The sequence below is a fragment of the Schistocerca gregaria genome, chromosome 1, assembly GCF_023897955.1.
Source record: "Schistocerca gregaria isolate iqSchGreg1 chromosome 1, iqSchGreg1.2, whole genome shotgun sequence".
Lineage (NCBI taxonomy): Eukaryota > Metazoa > Arthropoda > Insecta > Orthoptera > Acrididae > Schistocerca > Schistocerca gregaria.
Genome location: NC_064920.1, coordinates 161,080,834 through 161,101,772, shown reverse-complemented (window position 1 = coordinate 161,101,772; position 20,939 = coordinate 161,080,834). Strand labels below are relative to the sequence as shown.

The window sequence follows — 20,939 nt, the reverse complement described above, 5'->3', positions numbered from 1 at the left end:
TCGTTTCACCTTCATAAAACGTACTTAAGCATTTTATTTGCAGTCGTAAAAAGCCTCGTCTCCGCTTCTAGAGAAAACGCGTTGACAAACAAATGACAAGTCTGAATTGTGATTACAGCCCAGTGCTTCATAAGCTTCTAAAAGTCTGTCCTGCCGGAAAAAGGATACAAGTTTAAAGTCCTAACGAATAAGAGGTGAAGTACAGATGACTGACACGTCTCTATCTAAATGACTTGGCGGCACTGGTGTCATCGGTGATTTCGTCTGAACACTTAAACCTACGTCATTAACAGATGTGCCTAAACTTGTACTGCATGTGTCGTAAAGACGAACATTAATCTGAAATGAAGTAACTCGGGAACGGCGAACAATAGAAGGCTGCAACAGGTCGCTTCTTTATTGGTGTTTCTCTTGTTTCTGTACGAAAATTTCTTCTGTGCAGCTCATTACGCTGCTTTTACCATTTCTGCGTTAACTACTGAAACTTTCATCCATGTGAACTTCCTTACTGTAGCGAAGACGCTTTCTCGTTCTGCAGACTCCCCAAGTCACCCCTACCCCACGTCCACATTGCATACCCAAATTAAAAGTTTGTTGATGTCTCAGGAGGTATTCTATCAACCCTGCTCTTGTGCTCTTGTTTGTGCCATAAATTACTATTGTCACTGATTCGATTCGGTACCTCATCCACCAGTTATGGCTGAGCGGTTCTAGGCGCTTCAGTCCGGAACCGCGGGACTACTACGGTCGCAGGTTCGAATCTTGCCTCGGGCATGGATGTGTGTGATGTCCTTAGGTTAGTTAGGTTTAAGTAGTTCTAGGGGATTGATGACCTCAGATCTTAAGTCCGATAGTGCTCAGAGCCATTTGAACCATATGAACCACCAGTTATTCGATCTACCCATCTAATCTAGAGCATTTCCTTCATAAAGGACTTCCCAACATATATATTTGCATTCTACGGTAATAGCCTTTTCTTTTTGAGGATAGTCTCTTCTATTGTTTCCAGTCTACCATTTTATTTTCTCTTTATTTCTGCAGTCATCAGTGCTGTGACGAGGCCTTGCATCTTCTCTGCCAGCAACCAACGTCACAGAGAGATTATGCGGTCACAGACCTCACAGGGAACGGCTCTTCAAATGACAGACAAGCGACGGTCGCACATCGTCCGGCCTCTAAGCGGCAAACCAAGCCCTGCGGACCTTTCCTCCTCCATAGGAAGTAATAGCTGCACCATCCTGGTTTCAGGCAGTATTTCGACCAGCACCCGGGGTACGCTCGGAATGTTTTCGGGGCCATGAGGCGATTGCGAAAGCATTCCGACAATTAGGATCTCACACTGAAATCGCCGTAAACGTCGACCGACGCCTCCAGGAGCTGCCAGCTATGAACCTACACCACTTGCGGCCTTCGAGCTATGAGCAGCCATTTGGCTGTAATACAAGGTGCGGCGCGTAAAACCAGTCCGTCGTACGCAACGATAATGCTCCAGTGAGCGAGCCGATAATAATGTAAAGCACATTAACCTGGCTTCACACAACGAGGCTTTTTTCTCAACTGGTTTCGTCAAGGTTCACTGGCTGCGGCTGCAGATGTCTTACACAACAAAGTTCCGCGCAGTGTCGGTATATCAGAGAGAATGACTAGTTTCGGAACTTGTTTCAGTAGAAATTTCCTGGACGTTCTGTGCCAGTAAAATGCACCGTACAGGAATTGATTCAAAAGTGGTGGCGTACAGGATCGGATTAAAATGGTCCCAGAAACAGATCACACCAGAATTAACACCTGTATTAAAGAGATTGGTGCCGGAGATAATGACAGGATGTCCTCGCAAGTCAATCAAGAGATTGAGACAACAGGTTCATGCGAGTAAGAGAAGTTGCGTACGTGTTTTGAAGAGACTGAAGTTAAAACCGTACCGGATAGGTGTTGTGCAGGAACCGAAGGAGCCTGACATGCAGAAGAGAGTGCATTTCTGTTCATGGATGTAGAAAAAATGGCAATGAGCGTTTGGCGTCATTGGCTGGGAGGCCCCTTGCATTGCCGGCCCGGCCGCCTTGGGTCTTATTACATTCGACGTCACATTGGGCGACCTGCAAACCGGATGGGGATGACATGATGATGAAGACAACACAACACCCAGTGCTTGAGCGAGGAGAATCCCCGACCCAGCCGGAAATCGAAACCGGGCCCGTAGGACGGCAATTGGTCACTGTGAACAGTGCGCTATCGGTGCGGACATGCCTGTAGAGAAATGTTGCCAGTGATGTCTTAGACCCACTGAGGCTGATGATGAGTGACGAGGTGTGGTTCTCCCTGTCTGGGTTCATAAATTCCCAAAAGAACTGGTGTTGGTTGACAGAAAATCCACACGCGATGCACCAGGTGCCCTTGCATGACGAAAAGATTGAGGTTTGGTGTGCCATTTCCGGCACACGCGTTATTGGGCCCATATTGTTTGACACGACAGTGAACAGTAACTTGTATTTTTGAATCCTGGGGGAGTTTTATTAAAATTTGACAGAAGAGGGGCGCCAGTTATGTTACTGTCAGTAGGGCGATGCAAAATTCCGCACATCAGCTGCATCGTTGTCCCGTGTGCATCAGATGTTTACACCACAGAGGACAATCAGCAAAGGCCTGGGGCCTCCTCGGTGAACAGACGTGTCCATTTGTGACTTTTACTTTCGGGGGCTGTTAAGTGGAACAGTAAACGAAACAAATCCACACACAATTGTGTAACTGAAGGCCAGGGCCCAGGATGCCATCAGTAGAATCACAATACAAGAACTGGCTAGGGCATATCTAAATCTCCTCAAGCGTGCTGACATGTTCGCTGAAGTGGGCGGAGGACACTTTCAGCACCTACTGTAAACAAGAGTAATCATATTCAATACATTACATTTCATTTTATGTTCATGTGTTGACTTTACGGCCCGGTTTTACGTGCCACACCCTGTATTTGTCTTTGTTTTTCATCAGCAATAAACCGGGCTTAAATTTTTGTGTATCCCTTGTAGGCTTTGTGTGTAGCACTCTTGGAGTATGGATGTATGCTCCTGGAAATTCTAACTTACTCCTAAATTTTCAGGCTTTCAGCCTTCATACTTATTATTCGTTCAATATTCAAGAAGTGACTTGTTTTCAATTATTGCACCCTAACCATCGGAGAACTTTCTTTATATGTTTTAGAAAAATTTCATATTCGTTTTGCACTTGTGTATTTTTCCTGCGCTACCTTCAGCTGACTTTTCAGTTAGTTTTCTCCTCCTACATCTACATAAGTACTCCCCAAGTCACCTGGCGGTACGTGGCCGAGCGTACTTTGGCACCGCTGAGTGATCTCCCTTACCTGTTCCATTCGTGATGGCACACAGGAAGAATGATTGTCGATGAGCCTCTGTACTAATAATTTTCTCATGGTCATTTCGTTAGATGTATGTGGGAGGAAGTAACACGTTGTCCAACTCTTCCCATAATGTACTCTCTCGAAATTTCAATAGTAAACGTCTCTGTGATACACGACGTCTCTCACGCTGCGTCTACCACTGGAACCTGTTGAGCATCTCTGTAATGCTCTCGTGCCGACTAAACGACCCCGTGACGAAGCGTGCCGCTTTTCTTTGGATCTTCTCTATGCCTTCCATCAGACCTATCTGGTAACGGCCCCATATTGACAAACAACACTTGAGACTCGGTCGAACAAGCGCCTCGTGTGAATAAGTTCCATTTCCGTAATATTCTTCTTCTGAATCTCAGTCTGGCACATGGTCATTACATGTCAGGTCGCTCCGAGTAGTTACTCGTATATATTTTACGTCGAAATATTTTTCGACGGACACTGTTTTCAGCAATTTGTCATCAGTAGTATAGTTGCACAGTAGCGGATCTGTTTTCCTATGTATGCGCAGTATTTTACACTTATTTACGTTATTTTCCTAATCAAGTAACGCGCACCATCACCCCTCTTAATAATACTACTTCCTTTGGCCTTGGACCGAGCGAGGTGGCGTAGTGGTTAGCACACTGGACTCGCATTCGGGAGGACGACGGTTGAATGCCGCGTCGGGCCATCCTGATTTAGGTTTTCCGTGATTTTCCTAAATCGCTTCAGGCAATTGCCGGGATGGTTCCTTTGGAAGGGCACGGCCGACTTCCTTCCCCCTACTTCCCTAACCCGATGAGACCGATGACCTGTTTGGTCTCTTCCCCCAAAACAACCCAACCCAACCCTTTGGCCTTGTGTCACTTTTATTGCTGACCTTGGTACAAGAAGTCGATAGAAATGGATTTCAAGCTCGGTTTGGGAGAGAATATGGTGGTATATTGACCACGTCGCTTTCAAAGAAAACATCTTGTTCGTCACTTTCAGTGATATAGGCAAAGCCTCAATCAAGATGGTCGGACGCAGACTTGAAGCCTCCAGAATGCCAGTCCGCAGCTCGTGGTCGTGCGGTAGCGTTCTCGCTTCCCGCGCCCGGGTTCCCGGGTTCGATTCCCAGCGGGGTCAGGGAATTTCTCTGCCTCGTGATGACTGGGTGTTGTGTGATGTCCTTAGGTTAGTTAGGTTTAAGTAGTTCTAAGTTCTAGGGGACTGATGACCATAGATGTTAAGTCCCATAGTGCTCAGAGCCATTTGAACCATTTTTTGAACAAGAATGCCAGGTGAGTGTCTAACAACAACAACACCTCGTTCTGAACATTCATGGTGGTGTCTGTTTTTTCTATATCGTGTCTGCCTACCACTTTCGCGCAACGACGCTCTGAGCGTGTTTTTTAGGGAATTGACTAGTTTGAACCTGGGACCTGTTGCTGGTAAGGAGACGCCAGACCACACATGACATGTAGAATTCAGAAGAGTTCAGTGAGACTAGCGATGATATAACCAAATACTAAATGATCTCAGCGTCAGCTCCACTGCACTCCCTGTAAAAGAATCTTAATAGTAACTAAATATAGTGGAAAGGGTTCAAGGCTTTCCTATTTTTAGTTAGCTGGTAAAATAACGTCGAAAAAGCAGTTAAGTTTACCATTGGAAATTTTATTCTACTCACAAAACATTGTTTATAAATTGCACTATTGATAAAAGGAAATGTTTTAATACAGGATGGTAGAAACCAACTGCGTTCAACAAAACTGTGAACGAATATTCCCTGAATGGGTTTCCAAGTTCTACAATGGATCGAAGGATGACCTATGCCATATCACATCTATAATGTAGGTTAAATTTAAGTTTCACAAAAGAAAAAACTATCAAAATGGTCTACAGTGACCCTCAATTATCTTTAATTACTTATCTAACTTGTCGTAAATCACAGTGGCTGATGTGGCTTCTCAATAACTATATAAAAGAAAAATCATCGCGTTTCAGATCTGTTCTTCAAGTGGCAAATGTGAACACCATGAGTTTTAATTAACGATCACCACTAGTATTACGCAAAAAAGGGGTGTAACAGATGAGTCTTCTGCAGTTCTGAGTGAAGCCTTATGCGTTCAAAAATGCGGCATCGCGTGCGTTCATTACCTTGTCGGTGTTAAGGCAGCGTCAGGGCAGCGGCGGGCAGCACAGCTCCGCTCACCACGCCATCTCGGAAGCAACTCTCTTTACTACTATTTACCGAAGTTGGTTTAAAAAAACTATCTGGCTGTGTTTTCATCTGACCAATCAGGGTCTCAATGTTAACCTTAAGCTCCGCCTACAAAAATTCTGTCTGTCCAATGAGAAACGTTATACTTTTTGTGGTGGGGCAATGTTTTAAAAGTTTGCAACGTAACAGATACGCTAAAAAGTCTCACGCTAAACCTGCAGCTGGTGTGGTCCTTTTAGCGTTATCGTAAGATCTATACTGTTCTTCTGGAGGGCTCTATCTTTTAACATGGGCTGGGGGGTGGTCCTTGACGTACCTGAGACACGAAAAAGTCTCACGCTAAAACTTGCGGGTGGTAGTGGCCCTTTTTGTGTTATCGTAAGATCTATACTGTTTTTCTGGAGGGCTCTAGCTTTTAACATGGGCTGGGGGGTGGTCCTTGACGTACCTGAGACGCGAAAAAGTCTCACGCTAAAACGTGCGGGTTGTGTGGCCCTACTGGTTAGCTGGCGCCGTAGGTGTCCAGACCTTCCCTTATCGTAGGGCCTTCTAGCTTAACACGCTTCTGCTCTCGGCTTCTGTCCTCGTTTCTCCCCTCGGAACTGTGTCTGCCTCACGGTGGGAAGGTACAACATGCATTTAGGCATTCTTGTGTTAGTCTGTGGTATTCCATTTGCTCACTCGTTACTCGTATTACTTTGGTTAATTTAATGTCACGATTTATTCGGAGCTATGTGACATACTACTGGATTTGCTTATCATGTCAGGATTTTCATGGAATGTGTTGGATTTGTCTGACACCTTACATATATGATATACTTGGTTTTTTGCAGAGTCACATATGAGGGGAATGTAGAGATATTTCTGTATTTAGAATACAAAACAAGTGAAGCTTTTCTGAGATTTTGAAATGTTTGGAATTTCAACACTTGTGGGTCATCTACATCCAACTATATCCCAAAGGCTTCTTTGAATCTTCTAGAAATATGCTTATGCCTTGTGGGCAAAATTGGACAGACACCATACTAGGTGATGGGGCACAATGTTGAGACTGACCTGGGTAATACTACACTGACATTAAGGAAATGGAACTGCACAGTTTACTGTCTGAGGGGACGTATGTGCTGCTCGACAATGCTGTAGTGTTTTAATTATTATTTTACGTCTTTCATTCCCAGCTTGTGAGATCACGGCGGGGTACTGTAGGACTTTGTTCTTCTCAGCTAAGTATGCCAGCGGATTTGCAGTTCCTGCATTCGCCAATGTGGTATTAACATTGATCTGCTAATTATTATAAACAATAAGCATACGCAACTAGGAGAGGCATTCGGTAACTCTGGGCAGCCTCAGTCTATTTTTAACCCTGTTATTATACAGCTTGCCTAATAACGACAGTAGTTCTACAGTGTTACAAGCTGAAATGTGTGTTTGTTTACGATCAGTATGAAACATACCCAGAGGAACAAATCGTGGTGACACCTTTCAAGGAGTCCGTACGAAGTTCCCTCTCCGTTTTTATTCGTAATAACAGGTTGTGTAGGGCACTACTAGGACTTCAACATGTGTACACAGAAAGACGCAAGTCTCAACAATTTGCGAGAATATCGCGTTTGATAATTTTAGGCGTGGTTATATACTTTGAATGATCGCTTGTATTCAGTGAGGCCACAACCGAGGGAGAAGCGCTTCGTTTCATAAGCTTGAGGTTCCTGCAAGGAATCTCCCTGTCAGTTTTTTTTTTTTCATTCCCATGTAATTCTCGACAAATGTGACTGTGCAGACTATCAATATCCAACGATTAATTTATTATGAGGAGTGGCCAACTCCATCCTGAATGCTCTCTCGCTAGACCATAATTTTGTAATTCAGTAGAAAATAGCCGCTGCCTTTTTTGCCTGCTTCTCTTCTGGTTTCGAAATCGGCTGACAAAGGTGAAGCGGCTTCTTCGGTTTCTTCAAACATACCTCCTTCGGCAATTTCTTGATGGGTTATTAGTTCGTCTTGTCCAACAAGTTGTTTCTCCATTAGTATTTCAGTAGCACTGCGAAATATTTCTTCATCAATTTCCATGTTTTCTTGTGATTTTACTGCAGAAGAGTTTAAAGCGACGAGATTGTCTTGGAAAAAGAGATGTTCATATGCACGAGTGACGTTTTCGATCACACTTTTGAAACACTATTGTAAAGCGGTTCAGCTTCTCGATCAGGTTCTCTTTCTCTTGCTGACGAAGTACCAAAATCGAGAAAATGGGTTCATTTTAGGTACCGTACCTAAGCGTGCACCAGGAAACAAGGCTCATGGTGGCTCGAAACGTACTTGCACGGACAGCGGGAAAACAGGCTTACGGTGGACTGGAACGTACCTGCGGGAATACAGTTATAATGGGAACTACTCCCAAAATTTTGGAGAAAAATCAGATTTTTCAGGGCAAAGATTATGAAAATAATAAATGATTCATTACATACTGATAATTTGCACAGTCATAATAAACCTGTCTTTAGAATTACGTCGGAATGAAAAAAAAAACTACCGACAGCGAGATTAGATCCATAAACCTTGCACTTACAAAATTAAGTGCTTACTCGCTCGGCAGTGGATTGATCAAATACCTATATCCATGAAAAGTAAATATGCTCCCCTACAATTTTCAAGCTCGATATCCTCGAACATGGCTGAGAGCTTCACCTTCCCATCTACGTACGTTGACGTTCTGCACACCCTGCCAATTGATCCAAATCAGTGCGGGGAAGTTCTTACGCTCGCCTTTTTAGTTCAACAGGAAACTGAAGTCCGCGGCACAGCTTTCTTCCTGGTGACGCCAGCTGGCACTGGCCAATGGCTGTGTGTCATCAGGGAGCGGCCTACTAGCTAAATTTCTACCTATCTTAGGCTGCACGACTCATGAGCGACGTGCTATGCTAACATCAGGCATATGCTACTTTCTCTGTTCGTTGCCCTGTACTCGATGGGATGCATCTGCACCTGTATACAGGGTGGTCCATTGATCATGACCGTGCCAAATATCTCACGAAATAAGTGTCAAACGAAAAACTACAAAGAACGAAACTTGTCTAGCTTGAAGGGGGAAACAAGATGGCGCTATGGTTGGCCAGCTAGATGGCTCTGCCATAGGTCAAACGGATATCAACTGCGTTTAAAAAAAAATAGGAACCCCAATGTTTAATACATATTCGTGTAGTACATAAAGAAATACGAATGTTTTAGTTGGACCACTTTTTTCACTTTGTGATAGATGGCGCTGTAATAGTCACAAACGTATAAGTACGTGGTATCACGTATTCTGGGGTAGCAATTACAATCATTGCGATCTATGTATAGAGCGACGATGTTGCCTTTGCACATACCAAGCGGCACAGTACCTCAGTTCCCCCTACCTCAACTTTCCAGTGAAATGTTGTACAGCAATAGGAGGAACGGTGTCTGACAAGTTCTGGGTGGATGTCGCCCCTACCGGAGGATTTTCCACATTTAAGCCACACATCATCTCTCTGAAGCTCCTCCTTAGTAGACATAGCATCCAGCTCGTGGCAAGTTGACAAGTGAGAAATTTCTCCTCTTGCTTTTCGGCTGATTTCGGTTGGATGTGAGTCAAGGCTGAAGTAGTGTTCCACCCATCGTTGCAATTGGTGATTACAATCTGTGATGACTGTCCCTCAACCCTCCGTCAGGCGCAATTCTGAGACTCCTGTGCTCAGGTGCAAGGAGACTAACCTTTGCAGAGTGCGCCTGAGAACTGTCTTGAAGACGAAATGACAGTTATGTGATGTTGGCTGCATAGCTTCAGGCGAAATTTCTCGCCAGGCCCTCGAACTTGGCGGGAGACACTATTGTTCTAGGTATCTTTATGTGCTCCCTGTGTGCTCAGAACTAAAAAGAACGATGTAACGGATCGCCAGGCAAACTAGAGACATTGCCCAACACACCTGTGCAAAACTTCATTGGATTTTCACTGTGGTTTCCATTTCGCGACCGATCGTCCATTAGTTTCCGAATAGCCCTCGTAGATCACAAGGTTGACTATGTATATCATTTTAGGATCATTAAGAGCAAAATATTTTATTCCATCTTTATTTGGTTTTGTGGGTATGTACTGCCGAAAAACACATCTAGCACGAAAACCTGGAAGAATATCATCTGTTGTGACATTATCCCCAGGACAACTGCTCTTTTGATCATTTTCCATGATCTTTTCGAAAACTTGAAGAATAAGAACTAGCCAATCCATTTTTTTCCTCTCGGCTCTGATAGTTTGGTTGTCAAAACGAAGGCAACATATCAGACTCTTAAAAACCGTTTGACATTCATCACGAGACTGAATTTTTCAATGCTGTCACTCTACGTCCCGTAGAGATCCTCCAGACTTTAATAATTCTCTCTATATTCACCTGCTAGGAACAAAAAGCCAATAAAAGATCTTAGTTCAATTACATCTGTGGAACAGACGTCCCTGTCTCTGGAGAAACGATCCTTGGTAGTTGTATTGATTTGTGTCATTGACCATTGTCTCAAGGATGTCGTCTGTAAATAAATTATTCCAACATTCTACTAAATTTTTAGCGTTTTTAGCATTTCTTATGACTCCTGGAAGGTGAGTGATGATGTTTTGAGATCCCATGCGATACGTTTTACCAGAGGGCTTTTTGACCCACATGGCCTTCTTATCTCTTCACAAATAAAAGTTCCCTTTTTTGTTGCCTTCATCTTCAGCTGTATCCTCACCATCTTGCTCCACTACAGAATCGTCTTCACGTTCTTTCACCTCGTCTTGTGAGCCAGTGTCAGTGTCAACATCGCGTCACGTCAGTAGTTCCTGTATTAGAGATGACGTGAGTTAGGCAAATTGTAATAATTCCGAGTTATATCTATGGAGAATCTGAAGTGTAAAAACGAGAACACGAGGTTATTTGTGTATTCACGTGCAATGTGCCTGAAATACCGAGCTCAGTATACTATATATTTTCTCAAAATTCGGGTTACTCATCCATCAAGTGAGCAAAATAAGAACGCTGATGAAGAAGAACCAAAAATTCACACCTCTTTCAGTGAGATGTAATCGGGTGCAGTGAGTTTGATACGCCACTAACTTTACATCTGCTTTCCACGAAAGTCGCGCGAAAAATAATGCAGGGGGCTGTAAACAGCACTTGAAGATATGAAGGTACTAATGGTGAGGAAATCCCAGGCCGCCTAATTGGGGTGAGGGGAACAAAAGCATGTCAGCTGTGCCTATGAGGCGATTGGACGCGACAGAGGGTTTATTGGGACAGTCTTCTTCGGGGTAAGCTCACTGGCCCTTTTGTTACTATAATACATTTCACTGATGTTCCCAGCAGTACCACATTCTAGTGTACTTGCGCAAAATTTCTCCCAGTATGTATTTACTAAGTTACTGGTGGTGCACTGACGATTGCCTTTGCTTTGCTTTGGTTGGATCCCTATGGTTTGTGCTGAAAGTGTTTGGGTGTCAGTTGACTGTGGCACTCTTCATCCACTAATAAGATATAAACAGGGCAGTTACTCACCTGGTGTTAATAACTAAAAAGCAAACTTGTATGGCTTCTGCAAGTCCTTGATAGGTCTATGGAGGTATGTGGGGCGAAATGTCTGCTCACAGGTCACGCAATTACAGCAAATTACAAGATTGTGGTTTGTTGGTATGCAGCTGGCACCCAATATGTGTTCCAATGCGTCCAGACCAGGGGCATTTGCTGGACAAAACGTCAGTGTGGGTTCACTGTCATGGTAGCACGATTCTGGCAATACGACATAGACCGTCATTCTGTTGGAAGATACTATCACCATCAGGGAAGACTTCGCACATGAAGGGATGCAGGTAGTCCGCAATAATGTTAACATAGTTCACTGGTGTAATGGTGCCTTCCATTAGTAACCCAGATGCCGTGGAAATTCAACAAAGTGCACCCAGTAAAACAATTCTGCTCTCACCGACCTGCACCTATGGCGCAGTGCACGTTTCGAGCAGCTATTTCCCTGCATGATGGCGTCTAAGGACAAAACTATCGACCTGGTGCAGCAAGGAAAGTTCTTTCGACCAGGTGATACGTTTCTATTCATCCACAAAGCTCAGTGATGCTGTGCCCACTGCAATCTTAACTGGTACGTCGTTGGATGAACAAAAAAACACATAGGGGCCGTGTGCTGAGGAGCCTCATGTTCAAGAATGGACTTTGGTGTGCTCCGAAACACTTGCGCCTGCACCAGAATTGTACTCTCTCATCAGATCTACCACAGATCGCTGCCTATCCTGGATTACAAAATGGAGGATCCTCCAACCTCTATGTTTTACATGAGTCGTGGTCGTCCAACACGATATGGCTTACTCGTTATTTCATCTTGCTTCAGTCACTTTCTGTAGATGCTCACGACAATAGTAAGCGAACAGACGTACAGATTCCCCGTTTGAGAGATTATTTCCAGCCGCAGGGCCATAGCAATGTGTCCTCTGCCAGAATCGGTTAAATCAGTGGATTTCCGTATTTGCGGCCAGAATCTTCGCTATAATGACTGCCCATACATCTCCTTTTCTCTTACATTCTTTCCTTACTGTGTCAAGAGACCGCCCGCAACACCACGGGGAAGCATTCAGTTTTGCAGTGGACTTTGGTCATAATATGTATACGTGAAGAATAAAGAAGTAGAATGTTAATAACATTTGTTTTATTTAAAGACCTTTAAGATTTTTCGCGTAAAATTGGGACGCGTATTTCTCAGAATGCTTTTGTAAAGTATTTAATTAAGGTTTTAATTATCTTTGGATTTTCAAACTGAAGTTAGTTCTGAAGGCATTCACTAGTTCAAATAAAACAAAAGTAGAGAAAATTCTATTTCCTGTAAAAGAAGTATTGGCTGCTCTCAGTGCAATGTGCGCCAACTTTTACGCGAGGTTTTTGAAATTAATTAATGGCCGCCTGCAGGAATGCTCATGGTATACTAGAATAAATTCCTTAAATATTAAACAAAATAATTGGAATTAATAAAGACGCATAAAGATTCTGATTAAACCACACCATGTGTCCAGAGAGATGTTTGGTAATTTTAAGGCATGAAATTCAGTGACTTGCACAATAAGCAATGACACCTATAACGCTAAATCCAAATACAACTCCGTAGAGGTCCAGAACTAAAGGTAATGATGTTACATGCTTCTTCTAGATAAAAGAATAGAAAATAACAGAGAGTAGCATGGAATCAAATTCATAGAGAGGAAGAACTGCTACCGCACAAAGAATGTTACTCCAGTCAGTAAACTGGCACGCTGCCAAAATGAAAGGTATATTATAGTTGGCTCATTTGACATAACGAGAATGACTCCATCTAGCAGCCAAAAACCAGAAACAAGCGTCGCTGTGCCAGAAATAATGAAATACTGTTGATCAGTACAGTCCCAATCTCCTCAAGATCTCCTTTCATACATACCTACCCTCTTCTCGTTTCTTTTCTCGTTATTCTTCTACTCCTTTGTCCACAGCTCGTGGTCTTGCGGTAGCGTTCTCGCTTCCCCCCCTACAGGGTCCCGGGTTCGATTCCCGGCGGGGTCAGGGATTTTCTCTGCCTCTAGATGACTAGGTGTTGTGTATCCTCCATCATCATTGACTCGCAAGTCGCCAATCTGGTGTCAACTAAAAAGGACTTGCAATAGGGCGTTTAACTCCCCCGAATGGGGCCTCCCGTCCAACAATGCCATACGATCATTTTATTTCATTTCTACTCCTTTTACTCTTCATCCTTGTCATTCTCTTCTTCGCCCTGCCACTTCGCCTCCCTTTCCCTCTGGCTTCCGGCAGCCAGAAAGACCACGCCCGCACGATAATTGCTCCCCGGTTGCCATAGGCTAGTTAGGCCTCTGGTAAATCCCATACTTGTCTATGAGAAAGTGCGTACAACAGCAGTCCGCTGCTGAGTAGGCGGCTAGTGTGTGAAGTGCATCTGCATGCACATGCGAGAAAGGAAGGGATCGCAGAGAATCTAGACATGCTCCCAAGAGTCGCAGTGAGCTTTAACAATGTCGCGCTGCGCGATCAACGCGGAGAAGAGAGAACCTGCCCAATGTGAAGACATATTTTATGTGAGTGTAGCGGTTCTACGGATCGTACTCCTGTGTAACTGTGAGGTCAGAGCGGCTGGATGCTAACCGAAGGGCCTTGGTTGATTTCCAGACTTGTAGGAGATTTTCTCTGCTCGGGAAATTAGTGTCGTGTTGTCTTTACATTCGTAAGGTCATAACTGACACAAAGTCGCTTCAACCACAGTGTCGCATCGTTTTTCCACTAGTGAGATGGCTGTGTGTCCTCGAACCGAAAAACCAAGAAACTGAAATTTTAAAAAAGGTTTCCAAATCTGAATTGCCACCTGCTGGATGAATTTTGTCCGCTAGAAGACTTTTTTTAGGTTAATAAGGACATTTTGACTGGATTTTTTAAAAGAATTTGTTTAATTGGACACAAGTAACAATAGCATAAAAATAGTTTGATCTTATAGCGTATCATCAGGCCTGCATCGAGGTTTTTATTTATTGCCTCAGATCTCTGCAACACTGAGTGAAGATACGCTCAGAGGACGACAGTCTGCGCGGGGAATCCCCGAGCGCCGAGCCCGGTGACGCGGAAGGTGCAGCCGGCCAAGGGATGCTCTTCGGGGCGGTCCAGGCCGAAGGAGGCAGTCGTGACGAACAGCTCGTCGAGGCCGGCGCCGCCCCACACCACTGACGTCACGTTCAGCGCCGGCATCTCCAGCCGCCGCAGCAGCCTGCCCGTGCGTGGGTCCACCTGGATCACCTGCAACACCGGCTACCATTGTTCTCCTGTCCAGCAAGTACTTGCCCCCCTTAAAAATGAAAAGACAGCAAATAAAATGAAGAGACAACAGGGACATGTTGGTATATTAAGCAGCTGTAGTTACATCATCAGCTTCTTTATTCCGCGAGACAGGTATTTTTGTACTGCCGTAAACAGGTATACTTTACAGATAATTTTAAAACTATTGCAGTCACAGCTGAGGTAGTTACACACTGCTTGACCACTTCATACACTATATCCAGGTGTATACAGGGTTGTCCATTGATTGTGAGCGCGCCAAATATCTCACGAAATAAGCATCAAACGAAAAAACTACAAAGAACGAAACTCGTCTAGCTTGAAGGGGGAAACCAGATGGCGCTATGGTTGGCCCGCTATGTGGCCCTGCCGTAGCTCAAACGGATGTCAACTGCCTTTTTTTAATAGGAACCCCATTTTTATTACATATTCGTGTCGTACGTAAAGAAATATGAATGTTTTAGTTGGGCCACTTTTTTCGCTTTGTGATAGATGGCGCTGTAATAGTCACAAACGTATAAGTACGTGGTATCACGTAACATTCCGCCAGTGCGGACGTTATTTGTTTCGTGGTACATTACCAGTGTTAAAATGGACCGTTTACCAATTGTGGAAAAGGTCGATATCGTGTTGCTTTGTGGCTATTGTGATCGAAATGCCCAACGGGCGTGTGCTAGTATGCTGCTCGGTATCCTGGACAACATCATCCAAGTGTCCGGACCGTTCGCCGGATAGTTACGTTATTTAAGGAAACAGGAAGTGTTCAGCCACATGTGAAACGTCAACCTCAACCTGCAACAAATGATGCCCAAGTAGATGTTTTAGCTGCTGTCGCCGCTAATCCGCACATCACTAACAGACAAATTGCGCGAGAATCGGGAATCTCAAAAACGTCGTGTTGAGAATGCTCCATCAACATCGATTGCACCCGTACCATATTTCTATGCACTAAGAAATGCATGGCGACGACTTTGAACGTCGTGCATAGTTCTGGCACTGGGCAAAATAGAAATTACTGGGACGATGACAGATTTTTAGCGACGAAGCGTCATTCACCAACAGCGGTAACGTAAACCGGTATAATATGCACTACTGGGCAACGGAAAATCCACGATGGCTGCGACAAGTGGAACATCAGAGACCTTGGCGGGTTAATGTATGGTGTGGCATTATGGGAGTGTCGTCGAAGCACTATATCATGATCCGCACGTTCACCGGATCTGACGTCCCCGGGTTTGATTTCCTTCTGCGGGGAAAGTTGAAGGGTCCACCGACAACGCCTGACAACATGCGTCAGCGCATTGTCATTGCAAGTGCGAACATTACGGAAGGCGAACTACTCGCTGTTGAGAGGAATGTCGTTACACGTATTGGCAAATGCATTGAGGTTGACGGACATCATTTTGAGCATTTATTACAATAATGTGGTATTTACATGTAATCACGCTGTAACAGCATGCGTTCTCAGAAATGATAAGTTTACAAAGGTACATGTATCACATTGGAACAACAGAAAGAAAATGTTCAAACGTACCCACGTTCTGTATTTTTATTTTAAAAAACCTACCTATTACCAACTGTTCGTCTAAAATTGTGAGCCATATGTTTGTGACTATTACAGCGCTATCTATCGCAAAGCGAAAAAAGTGGTCCAACTAAAACATTTCTTTACGTACTATACGAATATGTAATAAAAAATGGGGGTTCCTATTTAAAAAAAACGCAGTTGATATCTGTTTGACCGATGGCAGCGTTATCTACCGAGCCAACCATAGCGTCATATAGTTTCCCCCTTCAAGCTAGACGCGTTTCGTTCTTTGTAGTTTTTTCGTTTGACAGTTATTTCATGAGATATTTGGCCCGGTCACGATCAATGGACCACCCTGTATATACTGGCGTTACAACCATTAAAATATAAAACTGAATCAAAAGTCTAATAGTTCGCAGTAGCTGTTTTTATTGAAGTTGATTTAGCAGAGTTCAATAAAAACAGCTACTATGCACTGCTGGATTTTTCATTCCGTTTTACACTGAAGTGCCAAAGAAACTTGTATAGTCATGCGTATTCAAATACAGAGATATGTAAACAAGCAACATACGGCGCTGCGGTCGGCAACGCCTATATGACAAGCGCCGGGGGCAGTAGTTAGATCGGTTACAGCTGCTTCAACGGCACGTTATCAATATTTAAATGAGTTTTAACGTGGTGTTATAGCCGGCGCGCGAGCGATGGGACACAGCATCTCCGAAGTAGCGATGAAGTGGAAATTTTTCCTTACGGCCATTTCACGAGTGTACCGTGAATATCAGGAATCTGATAAAACACTAAATCTCCGACATCACTGCGGCCGGAGAAAAAACCAGCAAGAACGGGACCAACGACGCCTAAAGGGATTCGTTCAATGTGACAGAAGTGCAATCCCTCCGCTGATTGCTGCAGATTTCAATGCTGAGCCATCAACACGTGTCAGCGTGCGAACCATTCAACGAAACATCATCGATATGGGCTTTTGGAGCGTGAGGCCCACTCATGTACCCGTGATGACTGCACGACACAAAGCTTTAGCTTCGCCTGGGCCCGTCAACACGACACTGGGCCGTTGATGACTGGAAACATGTTGCCTATTCGGCCAAGGCTTATTTCAAATTATGTAGAGCGGTTGGACATGTATGGGTATGGAGATAACCTCATGAATCCATGTCAGCAGAGGACTGTTCAAGCTGGTAGAGGTTCTGTGATGGTGCAGGGCGTGTGCAATTGGAGTGATATGGGACCCCTGATACGTCGAGATACGACTGTGACAGGTGACACATACGTAAGCATCCTCTCTGATCACCAGCATCCACTCATGTCCATTGTGCATTCCGACGGACTTTGGCAATTCGAACAGAACAATGAGACATCTCAAACGTCCAGAATTGCTACAGAGTGGCTCCAGAAACACCCTTCTGTATTTAAACACTTCCACTGTCCAACAAATTCCCCAGATATTAACATTATTGAGCAATTCTGGGAAGCCTTGCTACGTGCTGTTCAGAAGAGATTTTCACCCCCTCATACTCTTACGGATTTATGGACAGCCCTGGAAGATTCATGGTGTCAATTCCCTCCGGCAGTACTTCAGTCATTAGTCAATTCATGCAACGTCGTATTGTGGCACTTCTGCGTGCTCACGGGAGCCCTACACGATATTCGGCAAGCTTACTAGTTTCTTTGGCTCTTCATTTTATATTATGACAGTTTTAACAGCCGTATTTAAACACGTGATACAATGCGTGACTCGATCAACGAATTATGTATACTAGGTACGCTTTACCAATTTTCAGATTCAAAGGTTTTTTAACATCTGTGGTATTTATATTAGTGAACATAGAGGCTTGTATCAAGGGATTACATACTAATTAGTACAATAAAATTCTTAAATGCGAAGGAAGTAATGGGAAAAAACGTATGCGGCCAAAGTTAGCATGGATATGAGGTGTATAATTACCGACCTATAGATCCACCAAAATTGTCAGCTACCACTACATTCGCAGCCAATATTTCAAAAACAGAATGAAACGTTGACCACGCAGAAACATATATATTGCTCTAAAAGCCCGCATCTCGTGGTCGTGCGGTAGCGTTCTCGCTTCCCACGCCCGGGTACCCGGGTTCGATTCCAGGCGGGGTCAGGGATTTCCTCTGCCTCGTGATGGCTGGGTGTTGTGTAATGTCCTTAGGTTAGTTAGGTTTAAGTAGTTCTAACTTCTAGGGGACTGATGACCTCAGATGTTAAGTCCCATAGTGCTCAGAGCCGTTTGAACCATTGATCTACAGTTTTCTTAAGTGCTTTATTAAGTTTCATAAAAAAAACCACACATGGTATTCAAATCAATATTGTCGATCACAAAAAATTTTAAATAATTATAATGAAAGGTGATAAAATGGAGTACCACAAACATAGCTCAAAATGTAGCTCAGCAAAATACTTTCAGTTTCATCCATCTTAACCTAAATCCTCCTTTCAAAATATCCACTGCAGTTAAAATTAAAGCTTCTTCATTTCTCTGGCACTTGTGGCCAAAAGAACTTCATTCCTTGTTTCTGGAGACAACTGACATTATACTTTATACCTGAATTACTGCCTGAACCACAACAGCTTGCAATTTGAGCAGTATATAACTGACCTTTGTTTTTCTTAGCTGTAGGCACATTAACAATTACAAATGAGCCTTCGTTGATATACCAGTGTATGTGTTACTCAGTTCCACACTGTCATTTGTATCAGTTCTGATATTGTTAATAAATTGTTTATCTATCATCCTGGGGTAACAATAACCAGTGGTCAAAGTATCTCCAAAAAGACAAATCATGTGCATCACCTCTAAAACAGCAATATAGTAGGAAGATATACACATGTGATGAAAAAACAATCTGTTTAGAGAATTAATCGACTAACATACATAAATTAGTTGAAAACACTGGTCGCTTTGCCATTAAATGACATAGGTGCATTTGGTGAAACCTGAATGTAACTCACTTTTTCGTATACAACTATAAGTTACAACAGGTTTTTCCAACTTTTGCGCCAGAAAATCGGTACTACATGGCACAATTTAGCATGTATGGATGAAATTTTACCAATGAACAAATGGCTCTGAGCATTATGGGACAACTTCTAAGATCATCAGTCACCTAGAAGTTACAACTACTTAAACCTAACTAACCTAAGGACATCGTACACATCCATGCCCGAGGCAGGATTCGAACCTGCGACCGTAGCGGTTGCGCGGTTCCAGACTGTAGCCCCTAGAACCTCTCGGCCACCCCGGCCGGCTTATCACTGAACAGTGTGTACTAAACTCCCAACTGAGATCTAGTAGAGAGCTATAAAACTTCTGGTGTATGAAACTTCCTGGCAGATTTAAACTGTGTGCTCGACCGAGACTCGAACTCGGGACTTTGCCTCTCGCGGGCAAGTGCTCTACCATCTGAGCTACCGAAGCATGACTCACGCCCGGTAGTCACAGCTTTACTTCTGCTTTAATCTGCCAGGAAGTTTCATATCAGCGCACACTCCGCTGCAGAGTGAAAATCTCATTCTGGAAACGTTCCCCATGCTTTGCCTAAGCCATGTCTCCGCAGTATCCTTTCTTTCAGGAGTGCTAGTTCTGCAAGTTTCACAGGAGAGCTTCTGTAAAGTTTGGAAGGTAGGAGACGAGATAGTGGCAGAAGTAAAGCTGCGAGTACCCGGCGTCAGTCGTGCTTCGGTAGCTCAGATGGTAGAGCAATTGCCCGCGAAAGGCAAAGGTCCCGAGTTCGAGTCTCGGTCGGGCACACAGTTTTAATCTGCCATGAAGTTTCATATCAGCGCGCACTCCGCTGCAAAGTGAAAGTCTCATTCTTCTGGTGTATGATTGGTAAAAGTAACCGCGACAGTCGTAGTATACCCGGGTTAAGGTATTCTCAAGTCAACCTTTTCATGTTTCAGTAATGAATAGTCTTTTGAAAGAAAGACTGTTGCTACGATTCTGTCTGAACCTCTCTGATTTTACCTTCGTCTTTCCGCGAGATATATGTAGTGCGAAGCAATGCAGGATGTAACATGTATTCTGACCACTATGTCCAGAAGCGAAATAAAAAGTAAAGAAACTTATTGAGCTACCCTGGCGTCACCAACCAGCATGAATACCCCCCAGGGGCTCACCATTCTTTGGCGAGTTCATGCTTCGCTACCAAGGGGCTCAGACTTTGAAGCATCTTTTCCCTTCCGTGCTGCTCATCTATCATCTAGCTATTCATTTTCCCCTTCCTTGGGGAACATGTTTGGGGTGTTTTTGGAAATGTATTGAATGACGTGCACTTCATTCACCATTCAGTGCTCGCATTTTATATTTCTAATCCACGCATTCTCGTATTCGGTAAACTAATAATTCAGGTAATATTAATAATATCTATGGGTTCCCTGATTTATTTGACGATTTTTACAGCTTGTCTCACACTGATCTGTGAGAGGAGCTTGGCGCCAGGAATTTTCTTCATTTATGGGCGAGGGCAGCAGTCTTCCTAGCAGCCATGAAGGCTCCCCGTTTCCTATCCTTTTTCCGATCGCCAGGGTAGCACCTGGTGGCGTTTGAAAGTTCAGCAGTGGCCAAAGTTTCTCCTGCTATCAGTTCCCCAACCTGCCTTACCAACCTTGTAACTGATATTTCTTCTCAACTTTAACGCCGCGAGGTCGCCTCCCTGTGAGATTCCGGCCCTCTGATTGGCCAGTTCCACTTCGTCCGACAGTAACTCTTTCAGTTCTCCTGTGTAAAATTCGACTCAGAATTTATGTCTTCCTAGCGTGAAAACTTGTGCCCTTTGTCCTACGCCACGTGGTGAGTGTCTGGCGCCCCTTCATATTTCGTTAACGTAGTCGGACCGCGAGCCAAAGTTATATGAATAGTTTTGCGTCTTGATGGTTGTATTCCTTTAGTACAGGAGGCTACCTAGCGATTCACCCACAGTAGC

The 20,939-nt window shown here is 44.0% G+C and overlaps 2 protein-coding genes across 4 annotated transcripts in view; one reads left to right on the top strand and one right to left on the bottom strand.

Moving 5' to 3' along the window:
• Window positions 1-20,939, top strand: part of LOC126335630 (regucalcin-like) — a 331,250-nt gene that overhangs the window by 113,184 nt on the left and 197,127 nt on the right. The gene's annotated exons all lie outside the window — the stretch shown is intronic.
• Window positions 14,042-20,939, bottom strand: part of LOC126335608 (regucalcin-like) — a 99,262-nt gene continuing 92,364 nt past the window's right edge. For 2 of the 3 annotated variants that reach the window (XM_049999078.1, XM_049999070.1), the window contains one exon: window positions 14,049-14,404. In XM_049999078.1, the coding sequence (XP_049855035.1) occupies window positions 14,180-14,404 (225 nt within the window). In that variant the 3' untranslated portion in view covers window positions 14,049-14,179. Of the gene's footprint in view, window positions 14,405-20,939 lie in introns of all 3 variants that reach the window. The other variant, XM_049999063.1, reaches the window with a different exon arrangement.